General features: G+C 36.5%; 2 protein-coding genes across 7 annotated transcripts; one reads left to right on the forward strand and one right to left on the reverse strand.

Moving 5' to 3' along the window:
* The first annotated feature begins 989 nt into the window (after positions 1–989).
* LOC126366610 (cytochrome P450 4C1-like) lies at positions 990–11,253 on the forward strand. 6 transcript variants are annotated; one of them, XM_050009782.1, is made up of 11 exons: positions 990–1,049; positions 1,871–2,067; positions 3,681–3,770; positions 4,137–4,250; positions 5,169–5,354; positions 6,552–6,748; positions 7,193–7,250; positions 7,930–8,125; positions 8,735–8,886; positions 9,416–9,595; positions 10,472–11,253. In XM_050009782.1, exons 2-11 carry the CDS (start codon positions 1,905–1,907, stop codon positions 10,648–10,650), a joined length of 1,515 nt encoding a protein of 504 aa, XP_049865739.1. In that variant the 5' UTR covers positions 990–1,049; positions 1,871–1,904; the 3' UTR covers positions 10,651–11,253. The 6 variants fall into 6 exon arrangements, with proteins under 6 accessions (XP_049865739.1, XP_049865738.1, XP_049865737.1 ...); XM_050009781.1 differs by having other exon boundaries at positions 1,000–1,049; positions 1,823–2,067; XM_050009780.1 differs by having other exon boundaries at positions 1,000–1,049; positions 1,843–2,067.
* An 88-nt stretch (positions 11,254–11,341) lies between these two features.
* On the reverse strand, positions 11,342–12,331 carry LOC126366919 (retinol dehydrogenase 11-like). Its single transcript, XM_050010264.1, has one exon. It carries the CDS (start codon positions 12,329–12,331, stop codon positions 11,342–11,344), a length of 990 nt encoding a protein of 329 aa, XP_049866221.1.
* Between the last annotated feature and the right edge of the window lie 10,321 nt (positions 12,332–22,652).

The following is a 22,652-nucleotide window of genomic DNA, read 5'->3' on the forward strand; positions in this document are numbered from 1 at the left end:
TTGTTAAAATGTATAAAAAGATTTTTAAAAAGTCCAATAAAAGCCAAAGTCAAAAAAATGGTCAAAAATGTTTTGCGCCAGATTATTAAATGTTCAAAGTTGTATTAAAGGTCCTTTGTAATCCGCCGTATAGCAATTTTTGCCCAAAGCACTTTATTTTTAAACAAAATAAATAAGAAATCAAGATTTTTAAAATAAAATAACAGCCAAACTAATGATCGTACACGTTTGGTGCTATAGAAAAAAATGTTAATAGGCATCTACTCGATACTCTCTACATGGTATTTTTGCTGGTCGGCACTTTTCACATTTGAACTAAAACGTAAATTCCAATAAAAGTCAAAATAATGGTCATAGATGTTTGGTGTCATATTAAAAATATTGAGAAGCAACTATTAGACAGATTCGACGTATTCTTTTCGATTGCCGGCATTTTAACATATTAACCAAAACGGAAAGTCCAATAAACGTCAAAATAATGGTCATAGAAGTTTGGCGCCATACTAAAAAATGTTCTAACGGTCCTTTGTAATACGCCTGTATCCCTTTTTTTTTAAACGGACATAATATTTTTTTTACAAAATGTATGAAAAATCTTGATTTTTAAAATCCAATTAAAGCCAAACTAATGGTCTTACACGTTTGGTGTCATAGTAAAAAATGTTCAAAGCAATCTACTCGAAAGGTCCGATACATTTTTTTTCTCTGGCCGGCACTTTCAAATTTGGGCCGGCCAAAGTATGGAGAGCCGATGATCTCCTTTTTCATTATCTTTCGTGATTTACGGCAAGTAGTGTGTACTGATCCCTCCGTAAGGAGTCGGGTTCGCACTTGACTGGCTTCTGAAATAATTACATTGCATTACAAAGTAATTTGTGACGATAAAGAACTATATAGTACTTTGTCTTTACATTTTTTACGCATTTTTTGTTGTAAATAAATTGATTGAAAATATTTTGTTGTGTTGATGTTGTAGTGAACATAAGAACGCAGTGCATCTTTGCATCTTCAACACAGTGCACATATCGTCGCCTTATAGTGATAACCACGTAATCCATACAATATATATATATTATTATTTCAATTATTGTATTGAAAAGTCATAATCGGATGAGATTCTTGTTAACAAAACCTCGCAATAAACAAGCTAATTTCATTTAATTTCAATCCAGGTTAAAAATTGCGGTGTAAATTTTTACCCAGAATGACATTCATTGAATGAATCCGAGGTTTTGATCAAGATATAACAACTGCTTAACAATAAGGTTGTCAATTGTACAATCAAAGAGCAAAAGTGCAGTCACTGAGCCAAGCGACTTATTTGTAAACAGTGGTGCAATTATGAACCATTAGTTGTCATAATTATAAAATTTATGTTTTTTTAGATGGTTTTGGTCTATTATTTATTTATTTATTTTTATTAACAAACAGCTTACATAATAGATACTTAAAGATATAAATAATAATAATTAAACACTTTATTGCTTTACTTTACAAAACATTTACAGGATAAACTTATTCTAAGGTGGGTAAAGGCGGCCTTATCGTGGGGTATATAAACTTATAATTAAACACATTAAGCCAAAACACATTACAGAAACGACATGTAACCAGGAGGTCTTAAGTGCAACCAGTTAAATTATTACTTTGCAAGAAACTGATTGGACTTTTCGTACTTCTGCTCTATTTTTAATTGTCCTTTCCCGGGTCAGGGCCTTCAGCGCTCCCCATTCGTCCGACCAAGTAGTTAATGCCATCTGCGGCAAATCTACAATAAGTCACGTCAAAAAAAGGAATTGTGTTGTGTTTATGTGCAATATAGTGTTTTGAATTGAATTGAAGGAAATCACATCACGTAAGGCGCTTTAAGGCGGCGAACGATTTACTGTGTTAAAGTTGTGAAAATGTGGGTGCTTATCATAGCGATAGTATTTGTATCAGTTTTTTATACAATAATATCTAAAGTAAAAAATTACGATCTTGAACAACTGAAGAAACATTACAGCCATGATTTACCGACTATACCTTTTCTTGGATTATCCTACTTAGCTGTTGGCGACAATGAGGGTAAGGTCATGTTGATATTGAAATGAAGATTTTTGTCTATGCGAAGGTAGAGGATTATGCATGATTAAAAAGCATGTCATCATCATCAGCCCATTAACGTCCCCACTGCTGGGGCACGGGCCTTCCCTATGGATGGGTAGGGAGATCGGACCTTAAACCATCACGCGGGCCCAGTGCGGATTGATGGTTATTAACGAGTGCTAATGCAGCCGGGACCAACGGCTTTAACGTGCCTTCCGAAGCACGGAGGAGCTCGAGATGAAAACTTTTTTTTTTAATGTGAATGAATGAGATTTGTAGAATATACAAAATTTATACAATACACCTCTCCTACCCCTTAGGGAATACAGAAGTGATGCTATGTCATGTTTTATTGTCTTCTTCTTCAATTGTCTGGGATAAGGCTCATATAATGACCACGTACTAACATCAGAAAGTAGTAACCGCTAACGAATTAACTTGCTTTCGAAGTACGGCACATCTTTTTTGTAATACCCCAAATGTGTCATTTGGATAAATTAAATAAAAACATCGCTTGGTTGGCTTCGTCCGGCCAAGTAGTTAATGCCATCTGCGGCAAATCTACAATAAGTCACGTCAAAAAAAAAAGTAAAGTAAGCTTGGTTGGTTACATAAATGCATTTCGATTTCAATACCAAGGAGGGTCTTCCCAAATTTGTTTAGTTGTATAGATGTAACGTTATAATTACCTATTTTCTCATTACTCGGCTACATATTTAATTATCCAAAAATGTAATGTAATGGCAGAAGCATACATAAAAATAAAATTTGCATGACATTTAGATCACATTATGTACTTATAGAATTATGTTACTACCTATGTTACTTCTTTTTATTTTAATCAGAATAATAAAGGGTGGATGATTAAGTTGTGCCTGTGAGTCCCCCTCAAAATTCTACTTGATTTCAACTCAGAATCATGGTCTGAGTCATCCCTGTCAGTATTCGTTACGATGTCACTAACACCCTGTAGGTAATGTAAATATTTTATTTTACTGACGATATGTGATTTGAATTTTTCTGTGTTTTTTTACATAATCTCTCTCTTTCTCTTAATCGACCTCAGAATTAGGTGTCACTTTTCATAAGAAATTACTGTGAAATTGTTATTATTCCAAAGGAAAGGAGGAGGAAGGAAAACTTTACAAAAAATATTATTATAAAGTTAGTGATTATTTAGAAGATATGAATGCATGGGATTAACTGGCTGAGAACTGATATTAGGCAGCTAAATTACTCAATTGTATAACAATATTTTATGTTCATTTTATTTTTTTAAAGAACGTCTCCCTAGACGTTCACAGGGCCCTCCCTGTGCCGAGGTTTTTCTTGCAGCTTCTTTTCCCGGCTATACAGGTTGTGAGAAGCTGCAGTAGTTTTAGGCGAATGAGACGTTCGTTATGTGAAAATGACGATTCAAAGTGTACTATGTTACCTACTGAATAAAGATATTTTTGAATTTGAATTTGATTTTGTTTTTTTAGCACTCACACTTGCTTAGGGAAGCTCACAAAGAAAAAAATAACAAAAATATCCTATGGAGGACCGTCCCGTTTTCCATTTAATTTTCTTTTCCTTCTTTTTTCTTTCAGTACGTATGCGTTCTCTCCAAACCATTGGACTCGCAGCCATCAGGCGAGGTGGGGTCATTGCTGAGTGGTTCGGGCCTTCCTTGTATTTAAGTAAGTCATATCATTAGTAGCACCGTAAAACCAGTTTCAAGGGAGCCCCGTGGAAGATAAATGAAATTTTCCGACAGATCCACAGAAGGATTTGAGAAATCTACTATTAATCAGCAATGATCACGTTTACGAAAATCATTATTTTTTATCCTTCCACATAAAAGGCACACAGTATAAACGCGCACAGCCTTATCGGATATTATAAACCGACTTAAAAAGACAAGGGTTCCCTGTTTCTCCTGTTGTAAATAAACGATGGTTTTTTTAGATGAATTGCTTTGATTTGGCCTTTTTAACACCCCGAGGTATTTACTTTTTGCATACATGGACTATTAAAATAAATTAATGTTGTATAATTTGTTACAGTTGTGGCGGACCCGGAAATTGCGACGTTTATTTTGAAATCATGTTCGGACAAAGATGACGTACTTCCAAAAATATTAGGGTCCCTATTGGGCAATGGGATTCTTGTTGCGCAGGGTATGTTTGTATTTTAAACCTAAGCCTGCTTACCTAATCCTTATGCACGTTGGGACCCGTACGATGCAGGTTTTTGTACACGATCCTTATGACTCGATCATTTTCTTCTAAGAGGTAGCTAAACTCGGGATAGCAGAATGTCCCGTCATTAATGGAATCCACAATTAAATCAATCTATAAATTCAAATTCAAAAATATCTTCATTCAATAGGTAACATAGTTACACTTAGAATCGTTATTTTTACATAACGAACGTCTAATCCGCCTAAAACTACAGCAGCTTCTCACAATCTGTATAACCGGGGAAAAGAAACTGCAAAAAAAAACTTGGCACAGAGCCCTATAGACGTTCTTTCTTTTTTTTGGCTGGCTAATATCAGTTCCCAGACATCTAATCCCATGCATTTAATATCTTCTAGATAATCTCATATCTTATAATAAACTTTTGTTACAAAGTTTATGTTTAATTACCGTCTCAAAATTGTTCAAAAGTGAATTCTGAATTATAATAGCAATTACTTAATAGGAAATATGAATCTTATACCAAATATAACCTGATGATTTCTAATAGATAACCCTATGTCAGTATAAATCTAGGTACAAAATGGTCTACCCAAAACATTGACAAATAAATGTCAACTGAGGAAAATCGAAAATACATCATAATCATGGTCAAAATTCAGAATCGGTCAGATTATAAGCTGTGATCCATTTTTGAAGTTAAGTTTTTTTAAACTGACTTATTATAGATTTGCCGCTAATGACATTAACTCCTTGGCCGGACAAATGGGGAACGCTGAGGGCTCTCGAGGTAAAAGTTGTCGAGCCAAGTTTGAACAACCTTCGGTTCTGGTGTTTGCTATTTTTAATATGCAAGGAGAGTATACAAATGAGATAATGTAACTGTGAATTTTGCAGTTCCTATATGGCGAACCCGCCGCAAGAACTTGGTTCCTACATTCAACATGAAGAATTTGAACAAGTTCGTGTACATTTTTACTAAGCACAGTGAGATAATGTCGGAGAAGCTAATGAGTATGGTGGGAACAGGACCCTTCTCGATCTTCAACCACTTCGCTGCTTACAATATGGATTCTGTCAGTGGTAAGACTAAGAGCAAATATAATAAAACGTAATTATTCTGGCCAGATAGGTATAGATTTAAAAGATGTGATGTTGTTGCAGTTTCTTGTCATTTCTTCTCCTCAGCCATACTCGTAACACCTTGCGAAATGACGTAGATTCTCTCTCGCTCTTCTTGGCATTTATTATTCCCATCTGATGGTGGGGTCTCGGTCTGTCGTTCTCGGAGACATTGCACATGCACAGGTCCTTTTTGACCACATCCGCCCGTCTTGTTTTTGGTCGTCCTCTTAGTCAAAGCCCTGGCGTAGATTCAAAAATGTTAAATTGACTTTCAACAAGTTTATCTATGATAATTACATTGAATAAATGATTCTGATTCTGAGCATTCTTTGAGATTGATTAACTATTACTTACTTTACATGATTTCTTTCTAGCACTTCTTCTCTTCTTCCTCCAATCCTTTTATCTCTTGTTGGGACGTAGGGCTTGAATAACAGACTTCCACTCCCCGAAATATTTTGCAGCCTCAGTAGGTTGCTCCCACGATATACCTAGTACTTAGTTCTATATTATATTATAGTTGTAAGCTTAAGTTATGTTGTTATTTTTGTTCTGGTAACACATCTTTGCATTAAATATTTTGCTTAGATTCTGGCAGATATTATAATTAAGTAAGATATTATAAAAAGTTGACAGGTCCGGTTTTTTACACAACCGACTGCCTGTCTGACCTTCCAACCCGCGAAGGGAAAACCAGCCCAATACAGGTTTAGGTCACATACCTCCGAAAATGCATTTCTCGGGAATGTGGGTTTCCTCGCGATGTTTTACTTCTGCGCTGAGCACGTCATAATCATTTATGATGCAAACATGAATTCGAAAAACAAATTCGACAAACATTGGTTTAGACCTGTGCAGGATTCGAACCTGCGACCTTAAAGTGCGAGGCAAGCGTTCTAGCAACTGAGCTACCACAGTTCCAAGTTTCCGTTCTATCTGTATTATTCCTAATTCTATGACCAAAGAGAGAACTAGCTTTCATCGCTGACGCTTCCTACGTCTAAAAACGTGTTCCTGATCCTAAGTGTCCTAATTTAGGCCTGATGGAAGGCCAATCACCAGCGGTCAGTGTCTGATTGTGAAAAAAAATGCGATTTGAAAAATGTGAAAAAGAAAATTGTAAAAAAGAAAAAAAAAATGTTTCAATTTTCACAGAATCCGTGCTCGGTATCACACTGAATGCCCAAGAGAAGTCAGGGCATCCATTTGTTGAGGCTTTCACGGAGGGGTTTAATCTCACTTCCGCGCGCATGTCACAGTACTGGCTTTACAACGATTACGTGTATAGATGCGTCCCGTCTTATAAAAAACTAATGAGAGCCAAAAAAGTTATGGTTGATTTTGTTAAAGATGTAAGTACTTACCTAGTTTTTTATATGAAATTGAAGGAATTATTATTGTCACTACAAAACAAACAAAAAAAATAATTGTAAGTATCACCCGAACCATCTAAAAAATAATCTAGAATTTTGGACAAAATAAAAATACAACATGAAAAATTAATTGTCTGTTACACTACCACCCTACCAACTAAAAACACGCAACGCGCACGCACGCGTGTTTTGTCTATACGCAACTAAAAACGTTTAAATCTTTTAAAACACATAATAACGGGTTTCTTACCGCGTTTAAATCAAATCAACTATGTCATCCCATGATCATGGCACTTGCATCAGTGTCGAAATATCGGGAGTCTCATATCCCTGATTTAAACGCGGTAAGAACCCGTTATTATGTGTTTAATTATGATAATAACCGCGTAAACATAAAACAATGTTTAAATATTTTGTTTTCAGATTATCGTTTCCAAAAGAAAATCAATTAAAGAGGATCGAAATCAAAACTCTACTGATGGTGAGTGTGGTAGACTCCATAGAGGTCCATTATGTTCAGATTATACTCCTGGTGTTAAGTTTATAGCAAAAGTGATGATAATGCTACATTAGTAAAGTCAAATCTACAGGCGTATAACTAATATATAGTGTAGAAAGTGTCCTGAAAACTTGAGTTTTGGACAAGCAAACCAATCCGATGAATTGAAGAGTGTAATATCTACGGTAAAGTCTAGTAAATAATTATATTAGACATAGAAGGCAGCAAGCAACCTTAACATTTTCAAGGATTCCAAGTTTCATATTTTTGGTAAATTCTAATATTTACCAAGTGACATACAGTTTATTGCGGACTTTTACTGGCAGACATCTGGTAAATCCTAAGATTTACCTGTTTAGACGTGTACAGCGTACGATAGCCTGCAAAAGAATGCAATGAACGATTACTTATTGAATAAATTCGGAGTTTTACCGGCATCACTTGGTAAATTGAGTCCTTTATGGTAAAATTTGTGAATCAGTTTGGTTTTTAATCAATAAATATACAAATAAATATATAAATCTTAGGATTTACCGGTAAATTTTAAGATTTACTGTATTTGTACTTCGGGTTTTTACAGTAACATCAAGAATGAATAAACATTAAATGAATGACCCGTGAAGCAACCTCTGTCAATGACGTAGGTAACCCAATTTTACAGCAGAATCAATAACGAAATCATTCCTGGACATGCTGATCGAGTCATCAGGCGGCGAGGAAGGGTATTCTGATGAAGAGCTGAGAGACGAACTGATGGTGTTGTTGGTGGCTAGTATTGGGACCTCTGCAGCTGGCGTCGGGTTTACCTTAATCATGCTAGCCAGACACCCTGAAGTCCAGGACAAATTGTACGCAGAGTAAGTCCATATTATACGTACTTACTGACTGTCGCGTTGATGGAAACGACTGACTTCTGGACAGATTTTTCCTTTGGAGCACGTTAAGGTTCATATACTTTTCTATCTTGTGTGTTATGAGGTGGATTACCATTCTCATCATCTCTGGTGTCAGTGTTATTATTGAGCCGCCAAAGGCCCCTGACATGACTCATACAACGACTACGTACTTACATCAGTAATTAGCAACCGGGACCAACGGCTTAACGTGCCTTCCGAAGCACGGATCATCTTACTTTTGGACAATCAAGTGATCAGCCTGTAATGTCCTAACCAAACTAGGGATCACAAAGAGATTTTTGTGATTTGTCCCACCGGGATTCGAACCGGGACCTCCGGATCGTAAGCACAATGCTCAACCACTGGGCCACGGAGGTCGTTTGGAGGGCTACTGGGTTAAACATCCGAACCAGGGCTGTAGGGGCGTGGTGGAGAATGCATTCAGGCATGGGTACCCTTCGTTCGATCGATTAACGGGAGACCAGGGGGCTTAAAAAGGCCACCAACTCAATCTGATTGTCAAAATTTTCGGTCAGCCTAGGGAAATAAATTAGTTTGTTTCTTTTCAAGGTTAAATGAAGTGTTTGAAGGTACATGCAGATCGGTTACTCCAGAAGATTTGTCTCGGATGAAGTATTTGGAAATTGTGATCAAAGAGTCGCTGCGGCTGTATCCTCCAGCGCCTGCAGTACTGAGGAAAGTTGTGAAAAGTTTGACGTTGCGTACGTATATTATGAGTATCATCATCAATCAGCCCGCTTCATCGCACTGGATATAGGCCTCCTCCATTTCGGTCCTGCGCTAACCTCGTCCACAACTCTCCCGCCATTGCATGCAACGACGTCATCCGATGTCATCCTTTTCCGTTCTCGTGGCCACCATTCTGGGACTGCCTTTGGGATCACCCTGACGTATCCGTCGACGGCGACATCCTTAGCTAGTGTTAGCCAGCCCTCGCGGCACGGCGCCACGCGTTGCGCGAATTACTTCAGGACCCCGATACCGACCCCGCCGGCGTGGTCGACGATTTCCCTCAATCAGCGCTTATCGCTATCGACCCTAGTGGTCGATTAATTCTTTCAAATATTTTTCCTCTCAGACGAACAGAACAGAACTGGGCACCCTCAGGCATGTTGTCTTGAACGTTGTAGCGGGTGAGAGCCTTCAGCGCTCCCCATTTGTCCGGCCAAGTAGTTAATGCCATCTGCGGCAAATCTACAATAAGTCACGTCAAAAAAATAATGTTTCTAGCGACAGGAGTGACTGTTCCGGCTGGATGTAACGTCCTGATCAACATTTGGGGCATACACCACAACTACGAGTACTGGGGCGCTGATGCGGAGCAGTACCGACCAGAGAGGTTCCTCGAAGGATCCTTCAAACACCCTTCACAGTACATGCCCTTCAGCTACGGACCCAGGAACTGTCCAGGTCAAATTGTTTATATTACGTACAGGACTAAATATAAGTACTGCTTCTTCTATCGTGCGGGTTGTGAGATGGATTATCAACCTTATAAAACCTGGTGTCAGGGTTTCTATCGAACCGCCAAAGACCCCTGACAAGGACAAGGCTCATGTAACGATTACTTACTCAGTAAGTAGTAACCTTGACCAACGGCTTAACGTGCTTTCCGAAGCACGGATTATCTTACTTTTATTATTAAGTACTTTTTTATTAAAATTCTTAAATAAGTAAAATTGAAAAAGAAAATGTTTTTCGCTAGTTTTAAATCTGTCTTCATTTATTAATCAGAATTTCATAATTTATCTTGAATCTAGTACACGGCCCATTGATTGAGAACGTCTACAACCACCTTCCAGTATCATTGTTTTCTTTTTAATTGTCAATTTCTGTAAGTTTTGAGTCTGATGTTTTTTATTTTTACTTTATTTTAAGTTATACCTGTCATTTTCTTATCCGTTGAAAAAGAAAGGGACGGGTAACCGACAGGCATAAAATTTATGGAATACACGTCAATTTTAAGTAGAAATCTACAACAACCGTCTAAATTTTTATATCGGCCAATAACCCGACAAAATTAAGTAGACAGCACGTCAAACGGATTACATGCCAGAGAGATGCCTATTTTATTCGCACGGGTTATTCATTCATTTTAAAATTAACTTGTTGACAATCATCCGTCCCTTTCCTTTTCGGCGGACAAGAAAATGACGGGTATAACTTAAAATAACATTAGATGTCTGCAGGAATCGGAGCCACTGTGTGTGACGTCCCCTTTACTCGTATAATGAATAATTTGTTTCTCTAAATTATCTAATAATAAAATTATTTTCTTGCCACCAGGTTACCAGTACGCGCTCATGTCAATAAAGACGACGCTGGCGACCCTGCTGCGACGGTACCGCGTGCTGCCGCCGACTGACGGAGACCAGTTCCCACCACTGAGGACCTCACTCGAAATTACCCTCGCTGACGCGGAGAACTTCCTGATCAGACTCGAACCTCGACAGAACATTGAATAAAGCTAAAAAAATATAAGTAGGACAATTACAACAGAATCATGTAAAGTTGCCTTAAAGGAAAAATCCAGTGAACGCCTTTTTGAAAAATCACATCCTGATCTGATTTGAAACCTGCAGTTTCTTCAATTAATTCCATTCCGGGTTAAAATTGAGACCACAAACTTTGGCCTAAGTTAAAATTCACTTGTCTATCTGTCCCGTCTGACAGATGGCTGCAGTAACTGTCAGTACTATTCAGAGGCGGAGGACAGGAGTCCTAGTACGGCTTTGAAATAAACCACTCTGGGCGCCACCAGGCACTTGCGTCAGACATAGTGCAGCGGGGCGGAAGGCAAGAGCGAAATTACTGCCCTTTTTTGTCCCTAAAAACGTAGCATGGAGAATGCTACACCGACAAGAGCGTTGCTCTTACATTAGTACCTTTTTAGAGTGTGATTACTCCGTAGTCGGGTTTTAGTTTTGAAATTTATATTTTTCCCTGCAATATCAAAAGAAATTCAAAAATCTGAATTCCTGGCAGGGTTTAGTTGATACCTAATAATTAAGTAAGTAATATTATATTTAAGTCAGAGCAGCAGTAATATACTAATACACACGTACTAAGTAAGGGTAAATTTTATTTTTATTCAACTTTTTATGCAACTAAGCTAAGGTCCCTGGTGTGTCTGTGTCCCTTTACATGCAAAAAAATCTATAAACCACATATTTTTAGTTCGTCTTCTTCAAGTTTTACTAATCTAATTGAGTCATTCCATAGCTTTTTTGATAGCTTGTCATCGTACGCAGATTTCTTAGCACGACTTAGCTTACAGTTCTTGAAATACTGTCCTGAGATATTCCGCGTCTCGTCATCTAGTGCCACATAGAGCGCCGTTTGAGCACCTTCCCAGGGGGTTTTGAACATATTCTTGAACAAAAATGTGACTACCAGTCCTATAACTTTACTCAGACTTTGATAAATATTTGTGCCCACAGCACCTGGGTCCACAGCGTTCACCACAACTTCAGAATCTTTTAATCTTTTGCTCAGTTCGTGTGTGAACAACATAACGCAAAATTTGCTGTGACAGTAATGAAAAAACCTGTAGAAAATAGCCATTCTGTTGTAGCTTTCATAGTTGGCTCTGCCAAATAAATGTAGAACTGAAGACACGTTGACGATCCTACTAGGTTCTGCAGATGTTCCAGATTTCTTCAATAGAGGCAGCAGTAGTAAAGTCAAAATAAAATGTCCGAGGTAATTCACAGCCATCATAAAGTTTGTTCCAATGTACGTTTTGGTATTAGCACTGAACGCAACCCCAGCGTTATTTATCAATATATCCAGTCTTTTTTCTGTATTTAATATATCTGCAGTGAATTCTCTTACAGATTCGAGAGACTTCAAGTCTAATAGTTTGAATATCACTTTTTGGCTGCCAGTACTTTCGATTATTGTTCTTCTAGCGTTGACACCTTCTTGTTCGAAAGGACAAGCTATGATGACCTTGGCTCCTCTGCGGGCTAAGTCTGTTGCTATTTCCAGGCCCATTCCGGCAGTACCGCCGGTCACCACGGCTACTCTTCCTTCAAGCTTCTTCTTCGACTTGCACATTGCATTTGTTTGTTTCTCATGAAGCCTTATAATTGTCAACGTCACAACGATTACCACCAAAAGAGCCACTATCACTGTTATAATCATTTTGTGCGATAAATTAGTATGCAATCTGTTTTATTTAGCAAATAAATGCGTTGTTTACCAGTTTCACCGGTGGTAACTGGCAGGCAACTGACTGTACAATCAACCTTGAACTCAAAGATAATTTAATCACTATGTTGGTAGCCATGAACATTTACTTATAATAGAGGTACGCCGAATCACTGTTACTTTTTAATATTATTTTTACTGAATATTGTTCCTATTTTATGCTACTACAGCTTCTACAGTGTTCCAAATAAAAACATAGAAGACGTTCAGCTGCTTGTCTTCCCGAGCATGTCGTAAAATCCGACAGAGGGATTGTGTCCTCTAACGATAGGCTGATCCCTTATCGCCATAAGGTTCATCATATCCAGCTTACAGCGTATCAACAGTGGCTGCAAGTTGTCTTTGAGTACTTGTGGTTCTGCCCACCCCATTAGGGATTACGGGTGTGAGTTTATGTATGTATTGTTCCTATTTGCCTATTATCGAAACGAATCTTCGCCCGAACTATCCGGTTTTGTGCTACGTCTTTGGTGAATCCTCAATGAGTGCCTAATTTCCTGAAATCATTGAAGAAAGTAACCACAATAACCAAAATAACAAAAAGTTAAGTTATTTATTTATTATGCACATGTTCCGGTATGCTTGTCAATTATGGACGCACACAACAATACTTATACTTGATAATAATAACAGTAGATAAAGTTTAAAAATTACCAATTCTAGGACTACTATGTATATCTTGTTTTAAAAAATATTCTTCAGGTAAATTTATTTATTTGTGATATGTGGTTGTTTTCTGAAAAAGGCTTTATTTTCTTTCTTTTCTCATTTGAAGAAACTATACTGAATAGATAATTCCGTGGTGCCACAGAATAGAAGAAAACGAATATTCAGTTTTCGTGCCGAATATGGCAAATACCAAACAAATACGCGCAACTCTAGTTTATAATCTTTAAAAACAGGTTTTACATCAAATGAGGTTCTCATAATCAACCTAAGAGCACTCTGGCCTGCGGAAACCCACGTCGCTTTATGTAAGCAACTGATTATTTGTAATATATTATTATTATTTTTTATTTTATGACAATGGGTCGCTTAATCTTACAACCATAACTATCAGTGCCGACTGCGTTTAAAGTAAAAAAAAAACAGTAATTTTCGAAAAAGAATTACTTTGGTTAACTACTTATTATCTCAACGAAAATGAAGTAAATTTTTGGTAAAGTCGGTCATTGACCGTAGGTGCAAAAGGATAAACCCATCGCCTTAATAGAAAGACAGTTCATTAATATGTATGATTCTCAAAATAATAAAAAAAGATACATAAAAATAACAAAACAGGCCAAACTGGATATTTAAGGCACACACTCAATGTTGATTTTTGTTTCTGATTTATTTGAAAAAATCTTTAAAAGAACATGAACATGTGTAGTGTACTAGACAACATAAATGCGTAATTCACGTTCGTTATCCCTAAAGGGGTAGGCAGAGCTAAATGCAATCAGAAACAGCTAGCAGTCGCAACAACAGACAGGTGATCGCTCATCGCGCATGTACCTATGTAATAACACAGCCCCACTGTCGGTTTTTACGACAATGCCCAGGAGAACAGGCAGCTGAACACCTCATTTTAATGAGGGGCTTTATAAAATAAAAAAAATAAAAAAAATTTAACGTGATAATTACCTAAATTCTCATCATAATAATAAATATAATTATATATCTGAGTAATAAATAATAATAAATAAATAGATGCAAATAAATATACTTACAACATATAGTATAAAAATAATACGTAACCTATATACCTAAATAAGTATACCTACTTATATTGGAATTTTGGAAATATTTGGGATTTTGTATTTTCTAACATGATGAACGCGATAGATAAGATGTTTCTATAATACTAAGTATTTAAGTGTGAGCGAGACACAGTCCGCGCGCTCTCCCCCTAAGGCCTAGACAGACGGACCGCATTTCAACTGCAATCCGACTGCCAAATTGCAGTTCCGATGCAGTTTGAATGCAGTTGACACGACTGCGATAGAACTGCAAACCAAACGGGCAGACCGATTGCAGTTCAATTGCAGTCGGCGTGCAGACGTGCTGCACAGTTGGTTTGCAGTTCTATTGCAGTCGTGTCAACTGCATTCAAACTGCACCTGAACTGCAATTTGCAGTTGGATTGCAGTTGAAATGCGATCCGTCTGTCTAGAGCCTTACTCTATAGCGGCTTGCGGCCATTCAAGGTTAAAGACCCAGAACAAAGTATTACTTGCCAGACACTTCAGAAGGAAACTCCAGTTAATCTTCACAATATTTTATTATTTACTTTTACAATTCCGTTCTCTTTTTTTAGAAACTTCAACGATTACAACCATATTTGAATATCTCTCACTTACGCTTGAAACTAATTCTAAAATTGTACATACTAAGGCTTTTTGGCGGGAACGGGAACGGGACAGTTGCTTTCTTTATTGAGTAATCTAAATAATTAATACGAAGTGGTGTTTTGTGGTTAATGATCGCATTAAGTTAGTGGGAAGACATTCGCGACAGTGTTATTATATCGGAGTATTCAGTAAACAAAGTGTATCTGCCTATTTTCGCTTCGAGCCGCTTCATAACTCGAAAATTTATGCGGACTTTTGAGTTAATTCGTTTGGGGTTCGGAGTAGGAATCTACTCCGAGGGTGGGGGCTTAGGTTTCATCATCATCACCTTTCATCATTTAATTAATCATCAAGAAGAAAAAAAATACGTAAGACATGGCTGTATGGGCATAGTTCCCTTTGCCTTACCCTTCGGGGAAAACCAAAACAAAAAAATAAAATTGTACAAACTAACGCCATCTAGTGTACATAAATCAATCTAAACAAAGTAATGAACTGTCTTTTATAATTAAATAAGTATTTCTATAGGTTTTAACTTAATTAAATATTAATTATATAATTTAGTGAATTATTGGTAACTGGTATTATTAAAATTAGGCGTGATGGGCACAGTTATTTGCAACAACAGTAACGCCATCTATCTAACGACAAACTAAAGTATAAATCAATCTTAACAAAGCAATAAACAGTCTTTTATAATCAATAAAGTATTTATATAGGTTTAAACTTACATAACTAAATATTAATTATACAATTTTAATAAATGACTGGTAATGTATTATAGTATTATGCTGCTTAGTATTATTATAATTGGGGCGTGAAGGGGGTGGTACTTGTAACATTCGGCCATCCTGTATGGGCCGTGCCCCACGGACACCTTCAGCTTGCCCCTGAAACAAAACAAGCAGTAACTATTGGTTTTCTTACAGAGAAAAAAAAACATATTGACCTTTTTCACACTTAACTAACACACACTTAACTATTATTATTATTTTAATTTTCTTTTTTATTTATTTATATATTTTTTTAAATAAACCTTTTTCCTTTAATTACTAGATTTATTATATTTAAATAAAATAAACAAAAATACAATCACACAGATTCAAATAGCAGTTAATTAAGCCGCTATTTAAATATTCACACAGTTTTCATATATTATTGATTTATATAGTAATTAATAATGGACGCGCCGACGTGATGCACACAGTAAGTATTGTAGTAAGCCTCATGATGCACACAGTAACTATTATGGTAGGTCTCATGATGCACACAGTAAGTATTGTAGTAGGTCACGCAGATCTAGTTTATTCATATAGAATTATAAGTTAGATTTTATTTTTAAACACACAGATATATGGTTTCATACAGACTAATAAGCTAGATTTATATTTGATGCACGAAGATCTAGTCTGGAAGAACTAGATTTTGTTATCATAAAAAAAAATAAAGTTTTAATGAACTCTCCGTCTCCGACATAATATTTACATATATTTCTTTAACTTTGTAAATAATATGACTTATTTTCTTTTTACACCTGTGTTAATGTTTACTTATAATAAACTAAATATACACAATATAGTTTTTTTTCCGTAAATCGTTAGAAAGTAGGAAAGCAATTAGTATTTAGTTTTTTTTTAATCACATCTCCTTTTTCTATAAATAACCCATCCATTACTTATTATTATGTTTTAATGTATACAGGGTGGCCCAGAAGTTCAGGTTCAAAATGAAAAATTAGATAGAGGGGCTCATTAGCTACCAGAAATACCCCATGTATGTTCAGCAATTATTTACGGTTTAGGAGATATGACCCATTTTATACATTGTTTTAAGTTTACGCGGTTATTATCATAATTAAAACACATAATAACGGGTTCTTACCGCGTTTAAATGGGGATATGAGACTCCCGATATTTCGACATTGTTGCAAGTGCCATGATCACGGGATGACTGATATCCTCATATCCCCATTTAAACGCGGTAAGAACCCGTTATTATGTGTTTTAATTATGACCCATTTTGTACCTTTTTCTAGATTTTCTACCTTACTTCAGAAATAATCATTTTGTCGATATCCCTTTCTTAATAATTATTTTATTCTTCACAACTATGCCTAAGGCTGTGTACCGCTCAATCAAAGTCAAATCAAAGATAAAAAAAAGTTATCGGAAGTCAAAGTGAGAATTCGACCAAAATTGTTACAGTTGTTAATACTTCGCCGAAGAATAATAAACACATGAGATTGTCATGGACCCTGAAAGTATTTCTAAATACCTACTGCTCCATTTAATAGGCTTTTAGAAACATCCAAAAAAAGTACCCTTAATAAGGGCATAAAACTAAGTAATTAGCCCTCAAAGATTGCAAGAAAGACAGATTTGAAGGAAAATTTGACATTCTCATACAATGTAGCTGCTACAGAAATCTAAAGTGCATCGCAGACTGGAGCCACTCTTATGGCCTAAAGGTCAATCCTACCAAGACTCAGACCATTATAATTGGAAGTCGCTGGTTCGTGTCTAGAATTGACTTAAATACTTTGCCCCCTATAACGTTTGACGGTGTACATGTTCCGTATAGCCATACGGTTAAGAATCTGGGCATTATCTTTGACGAGTGTTTCTCCTGGAAACCTCAGGTGACAGAAGTTAGCAGGAAGGTGTTTGCCGCGTACGGGTCGCTAAAGCGTCTAAAAAACCTCTTGCCGACCAAAACCAAGATCACTCTAGCACAGTGTCTCGTCCTGCCTATTTTAGATTACGCGGACGTTTGTTACCCGGATCTCTCTGTGGAACTGGTTGCAAAACTTGAACGTTTACAAAACCTATGCATAAGATTTATTTTTGGCCTGCGGAAGTTTGATCATGTTTCCAACTACCGTGCGAGGCTTGGGTGGTTACCGATTTATCGTCGGAGAGACTGCCATATCCTGTTCCTTCTATATTCCGTCCTTTTTAACCCTAAATCTCCTTGCTATCTTAAAGATCGCTTCGTCTTTCATTCTTCCACTCTTACCCGGAACCTCCGTTCATCCAACAATCTGTCTCTAAATATTCCTTCCCATTCCTCAACTTTCTACTCCAAGTCTTTCACGGTGCAAGCTGTCCGTTTGTGGAATTCTCTGCCTGAAAGCATTAGGAGAGCTTCGTCATTGGAGTCCTTTAAAGGGAAAGTCAAGGCGCATTTCCTTACCTCTATTTCCTCTTCATCTTCATAATCTATCTACTCCTTTCTTCCATAGTATATGTAGTAGTTTAAGTAGTGATATTTATTTATTATAACAATTATAATTATGTGTATTATTATTATGTAGTCGAAAGTGTATTTTTATATGTACAAGTATTCCCATGCTGCACTATCCCGCTAAATTACATAATATTCAATATCTCCTATACTTAAAGGTTGCCTGGAAGAGATTGCTACTTAGCAATAAGGCCGCCTATTGTACTAATTCTATTTCTCTTTTGTTTTGTATTTTGTTTTTTCCTGTTTGTGCAATAAAATATTTGTTATGTTATGTTATGTATATCTTGTTTTATAAAAATATTCGCCAGGTCAGTTTATTTATCTGTCATATTATTTGGTTATTTTCTGAAAAAGGCTTTATTTTCTTTCTTTTCTCATTTGAACTACTAAAAACTATACTGAAAAGATGATTCCGTGGTGCCACAGAATAGAAGAAAACGAATATTCAGTTTTGGTGCCGAATATGGCAAATACCAAACAAATACGCGCATCTCTAGTTTATAATCTAAAAACAGGTTTTACATCAAATGAGGTTCTCATAATCAACCTTAGAGTACTCTGGCCCGCGGAAACCCACGTCGCTCTATGTAACCAACTGATTATTTGTATGTTTTTTTTTTTTAATTTTATGGCAATGGGCCGCTTAATCTTACAACCATAACTATCAGTGCCGACTGCGTTTAAGGTAAAAAAAAAATCAGTAATTTTCTAGCTTTGGTTAACTACTTATTATCTCAACGAAAACGAAGTAAATGTGTTGGTAAAGTCGGTCATTGACCGTAGGTGCAACGCATTCGAAAGAATAAACCCATCGCCTTAATAGAAAGACAGTTCATTAATATGTTTGATTCTCAAAATAATAAAAAAGATACATAAAAATAACAAAACAGGTCAAACTGGGTATATAAGGCACACACTCAATGTTGATTTTTGTTTCAGATTTATTAGAAAAATCTTTAAAATAACAAGAATATGAAAAAGTGTAGTATACTAGACAACATAAATGCGTAATTCACGTTCGTTATCCCTAAAGGGGTAGGCAGAGCTAAATGTAATCAGAAACAGCTAGCAGTCGCAACAACAGACAGGTGATCGCTCATCGCTCATGGGTACATACCCATGTAATAACTAGCGATGTGCCGGATCGTTAAAAATGTATATCCGCGGATACGGATCTGAATACGGATATTTAGTGTAAAGATCCGCGGATACGGATACGGATCTTTATTTTCTTAAACAAAAAGATTAAAGTTTTAGTTATTTCATTGTTACAAAAGTGATATTTTATCTTGCTTTCATTATAAAGATCTATCTATCTAAATGTTTGCAATATAAATAATTTGATTTTAAGAAATAAAAACAATCTGAACGGAATTTTATAGCCTTTTTATTTAATAATCTACTTAATCACCTTAAAAGATCCGTAAAAGATCCGCGTGAAAAGTAACGGACACGGATACGGATACAGATTTTTATTTTATCTCGGATATCCGCGGATACGGATACGGATATTCGGAACATCACTAGTAATAACACAGCCCCACTGTCGGTTTTTACGACAACGCCCAGGAGAACAGGCAGCTGAACACCTGATTTTAATGAGGGGCTTTATAGACTACGTTCCCCTAAAATAATATAGGTGTCGCTGTCCAGATTTAACGTGATAATTACCTAAATTATCATCATTATAATCTAAATATATAAAAGGAGAAACTGACTGACTGACATCAACGCACAGCCTAAACGGCTAAACGTAGGCACTTGAAATTTGGAAGGGACTAGCTTAGGTACCGTAGAGGTGCGTTAAAAAAGCAATTCCCGAAATTCTCACAGGAACGGGAATTAGCGGGAAAATCCTTTTGTATGAAAAATCTAAACCACTTAAGTTAGACGCTTGAAATTTGGCATGCAGGCACCTTAGTAAACTTAAAGCTTAGTTGCTACAGGATATTGCAAAATTCCCAAGGGAACGGGAGTTAGCGGGAAAAAAACATTTGTATGAAAAAATCTAAACCGCGTAAGATACGAGTAGATGTTTTCAATCCAGCATGCATGCATACCTTAGTAAATATAAAGTTTAGTTATGGCTGTATTTTGAAAAATGGGAGTTAGCGGGAAAAATATGTTGTATGAAAAAATCTAAACTGCATAAGTTAGATGCTTGAAATTTGACATGCACTCCCACACACACAAAGACCTCTCTTTTATAACACGCCACCCGAACGAAGTCGCGGGCAAAAGCTAGTTATTTATAAATATAATTATGTACCTCAGTAATGATGAGAATTTAGGTAACATATATTACGTATATACGTATTAATTATGTACGTAAAAACTTATCTCTCTTTCCGAGAAACTGTGGAAGGCATACTTACAATACAAGAAATAAACATAAAATTGCTATTCAAAATTCTAGATTAAGTAAATTAATTCATCTTTTTTGGGGTTATGTATACGTTTTTACAATAAAATACCAGATAATATTTTAAATTTGTCAGAAAATAAATTTAAAGCTCACGTGAAGCTTACTTTATGTAAAAAAGCTTATTATAAGATTAATGACTACCTAAATGATAAAAATGTCTGGTATTGAATGTGTTCCTCTAGTTATTAAATAACTTGTAATGTATAATCCTCATTGGTTTTTAAAAAGATGTGTTGCTGTTGCAGTTTCTTGTCATTTCTTCTCCTCAGCCATAACACCTTGCGAAATGACGTAAATTCAAAAATGTTACATTGACCTTCAACAAGTTGATCCATGATAATTACGTTGAATAAATGATTCTGATTTCTGATTATAATTGGCATATAAATGACAGAAGCATAATATATGTATAGAATTATGTTGCTGCCTTATTCCTTCTCTTTATTTTGTTCAGAATAACTGGGTGTAATAAAAAGGGTCATCATTTATATCTAAAAAGAATTATAAAAGATACATATGTCGGTTGAGTGCATGCCAATTATATTGTTTCAAGCTAAATTTGTATTATACTTTTTATTGTAAATTAATATTTGCACGCCTGCAAGCAGGCTGAATACACTAAGGACATACATATTACTTATTAAGACCATTGTACTGTGTTCATGCAAATAAACGATCTATCTATCTATCTTATCCATGAAATTAGAAGTTTAAACAAAGGAAAATCTGTACAGTCATCAGCAATATCATGTACCCACTTTAGAACCCTGTCGCACTATCATATGTGGCATTTAATGAGACTTACGATTTGATTTGTTAAAAAAGTTATTGTGACATGGTATCAAAGTGTGGTTAGAGCGTTAGGCTCACGATCTGGAGGTCCGGGTTCGATTCCCGATGGGGACATTGTCGAAATCACTTTGTGAGAATGTCCTTTGTTTGGTAAGGACTTTTCGGGCTTGAATCACATGATTGTCCGAAAAACTAAGATGATTCCGTGCTTCGGAGGGCACGTTAAGCCGTTGGTCCCGGCTATTAGCCGTAAAAACACCTCTACCAACCCTCAGTGGAGCAGCGTGGTGGAGTATGCTCCATACCCCCTCCGGTTGATTGAGGGGAGGCCTGTGCCCAGCATTGGGACGTATACATATAGGCTGTTGATGATGATGGTATCAAAGTGTATACATATTAGTACTCGTGACCGTACAGCGCCATCTATATTGTTTTTGAGAAATGTAGCCTGAAACGCCCCTCATTCGCTCCCAGTCCAGCTTGAAAGCAGACTTTAAACATTGCGGTTTAAACATAGGCATTTGTTTTACACAGTACCGTTACTTATTCAGATTTGTTCCAATGGGTTCTATCCTTAAGGTAGCAAGAACACAATGGCTTGTTAATTTCCACTAAAAACAAAAACACGAGCTTCCTCACTGCGCGACACGATTAGTGCGATGTCGAATGACTTTACAGCTTTAACTATTCTATTTTCTCATAAACCGAGAAGGACTTACATTGACCAAATTGGAGATGTCCTTAGAAAAGGTTTAATACGATCTACTCTGAACCGGCGTGCGTGTATGAAGCGATTGGTGAATGTGGAGGAAGCAAGAGAAGTGTGTCAGGATCGAAGCAAATGGAATTCTGTAGTCTCTGCTTACCCCGGTGGGAAAAAGACATGAGTTTATATATATTATGTATGTAATTTCCCATAACTCGGGTACATAATTATTACAAATTACAATGCAATGGCATAAGCGTATATAAAAATAATTGTTGTTTGATGTTTGGATCACATCATGTATAGAATGTTGTTGTTACCTATATTGCTTCTCTTTATTTTGATCAGAATAATGATGGGTGGATGATGTAATTGTGCCTGGGTGTATTAAAAATGGTCGTCATTTAAACCCAAAAACAAAGATAAAAGATGTCAAGGGCCTTTGGCGGCTCAATAGTAACCCTGACACCAGGGTTGATGAGGTTGGTAATCCACTTCACAACCCCCACGATAAGGAGACCCCTATTTCCCGTTTGTTCCACTTATCTACACGATTCTAATACACCACTTTAGCCTCCTCCACTCGCATCAAAAACTACATAATACCAGCCCTTTCTTTGAAACACAATGCCCCAGACAAGGATCACCTGGCATCGTGCGTGACTGTTATCAAATTAGCGATATCGCTAGACAGATCTGGCGATTTACCAAACAATTTATTAGATCGCATGACCGTTGCCGATAATGTAAATC

Source organism: Pectinophora gossypiella, chromosome 5, assembly GCF_024362695.1.
Source record: "Pectinophora gossypiella chromosome 5, ilPecGoss1.1, whole genome shotgun sequence".
Lineage (NCBI taxonomy): Eukaryota > Metazoa > Arthropoda > Insecta > Lepidoptera > Gelechiidae > Pectinophora > Pectinophora gossypiella.